Source organism: Montipora foliosa, chromosome 8 (genome assembly GCF_036669935.1).
Source record: "Montipora foliosa isolate CH-2021 chromosome 8, ASM3666993v2, whole genome shotgun sequence".
Lineage (NCBI taxonomy): Eukaryota > Metazoa > Cnidaria > Anthozoa > Scleractinia > Acroporidae > Montipora > Montipora foliosa.
The window spans coordinates 28,425,522-28,430,521 of record NC_090876.1 but is presented as its reverse complement, the minus strand read 5'-3'; the positions used below and the strand labels follow the sequence as shown (position 1 = coordinate 28,430,521).

The 5,000-nt window shown below is 38.4% G+C and overlaps 2 protein-coding genes across 3 annotated transcripts in view; one reads left to right on the top strand and one right to left on the bottom strand.

Moving 5' to 3' along the window:
• LOC138012480 (origin recognition complex subunit 2-like) overlaps positions 1-3,504 on the bottom strand; it is a 62,173-nt gene extending 58,669 nt beyond the window's left edge. For both annotated transcript variants that reach the window (XM_068859264.1, XM_068859265.1), the window contains exon 1: positions 3,361-3,504. In XM_068859264.1, coding sequence (XP_068715365.1) covers positions 3,361-3,454 — 94 coding nt within the window. In that variant the 5' untranslated portion in view covers positions 3,455-3,504. The remainder of the gene's footprint in view (positions 1-3,360) is intronic.
• LOC138012481 (5'-tyrosyl-DNA phosphodiesterase-like) lies at positions 3,479-4,962 on the top strand. Its single transcript, XM_068859266.1, has one exon. The coding sequence runs from the start codon at positions 3,517-3,519 to the stop codon at positions 4,567-4,569; it is 1,053 nt and encodes a 350-aa protein (XP_068715367.1). The 5' UTR covers positions 3,479-3,516; the 3' UTR covers positions 4,570-4,962.
• The last annotated feature ends 38 nt before the right edge of the window (positions 4,963-5,000 follow it).

The following is a 5,000-nucleotide window of genomic DNA, read 5'->3' as shown; positions in this document are numbered from 1 at the left end:
TCCATTGTTCTGGTTGTTCCGGTATACCTTGACGGCAAAAGTTGGCTACTGCTCACATCATGGGAAATGTTTCATCAAAATGTTTAACTGAAGTGGGCGGGGCAGTCACTCAATATTTTGGGCCCATTCCACAGGTCGGTGATTTTCCTTTTCACTTGTTGATATTAACTGACTCATTAACGGATTGTCTTTTGACAGCACTGCCACTTTGTGTGGAAGTGCTTTAATCTCAACCAATTTGAGGGAGTGCTGAAACAGTGGGAGATGTCATCTTATAATAAAATAGGCCACCCATTGCCTGCTGCCTGAGCTATGTCTCTCAGAACGTCCATTCTCCAGATAAATTGGAGAATCCCAAGTTCAAGCCAGCATGCCAAGCCTGCTCTGACCATCAGTCTGGGAGAGGCATTCAGACAAGATTTCTTTGCAGTGTGCCATACATCAGTCTATTATTCCACTAATATGCCATTTTACCATATTTGGTCAGGAGAGTGCACAAAACATAAGATGGTAATACACTGTAAGTGTCCCGGTTTGACTGGTTTAGAACAGAGCAAATACAGACCAAAAAAGAGTTTTTCAATTAAAGGAATTATTTTTGACATGACGCAAAGCCGGAGAAATAAGCTTGTCATTGCTTGTCACTCGTCATTTCGTTTGTCCAATCAAATAAACGACACTTGGCCGGCTTTCTGTGCTGTTTACATTGTTAGCACCCACCCTGAAGAACAAATGATGCTTTTTTTTAATCATTCTTTCCAAATAAAATTGAAGCAAAACAACAGGTTATTTTCTGTGAAATAATAAGTCTCTTATTCGATGGTTTAACATATAATACTCACAGACATTTTGCTCCTTGCTCCTTTCACAAATATCCACGCGTATTATATGTTAAACCATCAAGTATAGGTAATCACATTATTTCAAGTACACCTTGGAATAAATAAGCACAAGTAGTACTTTTTTTCAAAGAGCACCAAAAGTGCACGAGCCCATAGGGCAAGTGCAATTTGTAGTCTTTGAAAAATTTACAAGTGCTTATTTATTCCAAATAGACAACTTTCGATATATTAAAATTCAGTCTAAAACAAAAGACATCATCTTGAGGCTCTGGGGAATAAATATAAGGATTTGTAGTGGAGCTCTGTTTGGCGCGCGCGCGCGGAGCACCATAATTAAGAAAACATGGTAAACCATCGATGCGAGAAATTTTGGTTTTATAGCCATGACGTCATTGATCATCCGTACATACATACGTCCACCCCTCCATGTATGCCAATGTGACCAGTATCATACTAGTTTACAAAATACATCTTTGATATTGGACATTCATGTTTTGATCAATTGACACCTGTCAAAAAAAAGGTATCCACTGACCAGTATCAAGTGACCACATCGCGGGCTCAAGCTTAGAGCTCACCAACGTCAGCTGTTTTTTGAAGTTGACCACTGACCAGGTACTGGTTTTCGATTGGATTGCAGGTCAACTCAGGTTAACTCATCTAAACATAAACGAGGCTTCATTTTTCGCATGCTTTCTGTCGCTCGATGCAGCTCTATGGAAGCTCTATAGAAGTTACTCCACAAATTCTTTCCTTGGGCACTAAACCATTTGCTATTTTCAAAAAGTGGTTTAATCGGTTTTTCCTTTGTTTAGGAATGAAAATCAAATTTTTGTTGTCATCTGGAAGTAAATAACAATCATCTGTACTCTTTTGGACATAAAGAAAAAGTTGATTTGTTTGTTTGTTTTGCTCTAAAATGCGATCGAACAACTTGAGTGCTTTTTAATCCATTTGCCCAAATGGTTTTCGATGTGCCTTGACACATAATCGCAATGAGTTCTCGTAAAATTTCACTACCTTGTGTTTTCAGAAGTTTGTTTAAAGCACCTAAACGTTATTTAAGTGTTGTCCAGCGGATCTTGTTTGAAGTTCGTCCTTTCTTGGTTGAATTTTGCCGAATCGATTCTTGTTCCAAGCCAACCTGGCGTGTTTCAATGAAATACATCAAAATGTGAATGATCTCGTTTTCAGAGATAAAGTGGAATAAAGTACATCAGTAAACCTTTGCCCTTTATGGCTTCTAAGTTTAGCGTGATTCCTATTCGCTGGCTATTGACAGTTGACTCTGAAATGGCTTTTTGCCTTTTCCATTCGCTCGCTGAGGGTGTGCTAATGTTTTCTTTTAAAACTCATGTGGCGCAAGAAAAATTCATTGCCAAACTGGTGAATTCCAAAGTAAATTTCACTCAAAAACCCGATATCATACTTATCGCTTCGTGATTCATGCGATATCGGTTTTTAGCGTAAAATTTACCATGGAATTCACTAGTTGAGCAATTAATTTTTCTAAAGAAGAAAGCAAAGAAATGATTTAATTATTGAAGCAGCAACCGGAAACATCAAAACATCGACAATTCGAAATCCTACCGGCAGTAAGAATAAATAACCAGGGAACTCCACTTTTAGGCTTGGCTAAATCTATATATTATGAGTTTATTCCCCAGAGCCTTGAGATGATGCATTTTGTTTTCGATTGAATTTTAATATATTGAAATTGGTCTATTAAACGAGAAAAATCATGTGATTACCTATTAGTAATATACATGAAAAAATACAAGATGGTTAAGCAGAAGAAACTCACTTGTATCATGCAATTAGGGAAAAACTGGGCCATACATGTAAATTGTGCCATCCAGGGCACGCTTAAGGAGCAATTGCAGAATACCCTGCAACTCCTCACCACTATTGTTTTCCCTAGGCGGCATTCTTTGAAGATCGAGTCGGAATACAATAGGGCTTATTCTTATTCAATGAAATGCAAATAAGTTGCTGGGTATTCTGCAATTTAGCCAGCTTAATTGGGAAACAAAAGATTCGATTGGTTCTGACCAAACCCTATTGTTTATTAGCCAATCATAATCCAGAATTTCGATGTGTAATTTACACTGGTATTACAGTTTTTGCACTCGTGCGTTACACTTTTTGCACTGCGGTACACTTGAACTGCAATGCTCTCAGCCAATCAGAATCTTGTTATTTTTTCATGTATATCATCACATGTATGCACCCTGCTTTGAGCATTAACACACAACGTTAGGGGTATTTTGCAGAACGCCAAATGCCGAACGTTATAAAATCGGCATTTGATGGTAATAACTGTATATATACAAAACAATAACTAAACGCTAACCATTTTAGAAATTGGCGCTTAGACGGAATTACTTCGGCGTTCCGCAAAATGCCCCTGCCCATCACACACTGAAAAATTACAGTCAGTGTCAAATAATGTTCTCTTTTGATTACCACTATACTTCAACCGTATTGACTTTTTTAACCAATATTAAAAAAACCCTACTTGTAGAAACATCCCTACTACTCTTGGTTCTCTCCACCATTGGAATTTCTTCATCACTGACAAACTCAACTTTGTTCGCCATCTCTCGTCTCATTCTCAACTGTCAGACCCAGACCCCAAACGAGAACTTATTACGTTATTCTGCGGGAGTAGGGTATGTCATCGTTTCCCATTTCTCGAGGTCCTTTACTGGTCCTTTCAGTTCTAATAATTCTTGTGTACGTTCTTCGTGCATTCTTAAGCGTTTCCTCTGGTGATTCATTGGCTGACAGTGTTAGTATGCTGACATGGAACATTTGGTTTTCGCCTACCAAAATGCAGGAGAGAATGAAAGCACTGGGAAAAATCGTCAGTGATCTGCATCCAGATATTCTGGCTTTTCAAGAAGTGACGCGAGAAAGTCTGGCATTTTTGCGAAAGGAACGCTGGTTTTCCAGATATCACATGATTCCACCTGATGTCACTGGTCAAGAGAATCATTTTGTTGTGATTCTGAGTGTATTTCCTGTGGTCAGTTGGTTGGTTCATCCATTCAAGATTGCTCCATACAAAAATCGCAAAGTCGTTTGGGCAGTAACCAAAAGCGCTGTTTCATCAGGTGCTGAATTTATAATCGGAACAACACACTTGGTGCATGCTGAACGCAATACTCGAATGCGCGAGTTACAACTGAGAGAAACACTACGTATTCTCTCCGTCTATGAGAATGTTTGTGTTATGGGTGACATGAATATATTTGAAGGCAGATTTAAAGCTGATGGTGTTGTTATTCTCCCGTCTTCTTGGACTGATGCATGGCTGTCTGTTCCTGAAAATGAAAACAAAAACGGTTATACTTGGAACGCCAGAAAGAACCCATTTTCGAAGTTCAGGTCTAACGCCAATGCAACATATTACAGTAACCGGTGTGATCGAGTCCTGTGCAAACTATCAGATTTCAGAGTGAAAGAAATCAAAATCGTTGGTGCCGAATTGACACAGTCTAAAATTGTTCCCAGCGATCATTATGGTTTGTTTACTGTCATAGAATTGTCTGAAAACGTTAAGCATAAAGGTGATGAAACATCTGAGGAGGTTTTTTTCAAAAGGCCACTGAACTGGGAAAAATCGATAACACAGGAAGGAATGGTTTTTAAAGTGTTGGCAAACTGGCAAACTGATCTTAATTTAAAGATGAATATTCTAGATACCGCTCATTCTCAAGAATAGGCCATTTTACAGTTGTTTGCTCAGTAACCTAGCCTATGAACAGCTCCGAGGCTGCTGGTGACCTTGTATTAATGCAGACCTCACCGCTTTTATCTTGTAAATTGTGTTGCTGTTATTCTAATTAGCCTACATTAACATTAGAAAGGCACAAAGGTTTGTATCAAACATGGTCACGGTAGCCTTGCTTCAATTCTTAGGCCAGGTACATGTAACTTAGCTGTACAACAGTAAAATGGTCTATTTGGTTGTTTGTGATTCATGTAAGACCTTTATTTATTTTCTTCACTCGTGTGAGGTTACATTCAGCAGCCAATAGGGATCCAAAGCTTAAAGCTTTGTTCTTTGTGATATCACTTGAATATGATTTCAGTAAATGAAATAAGTTTCCTTTGATTTTTCAGCTATGGAGTAATGTTTTATGCAACAATATA

What these genes read in the sequence shown, in the direction of transcription:
- LOC138012481 (XM_068859266.1), top strand. Translation starts at nt 3,517, where the DNA reads ATGTCATCGTTTCCCATTTCTCGAGGTCCTTTACTGGTCCTTTCAGTT.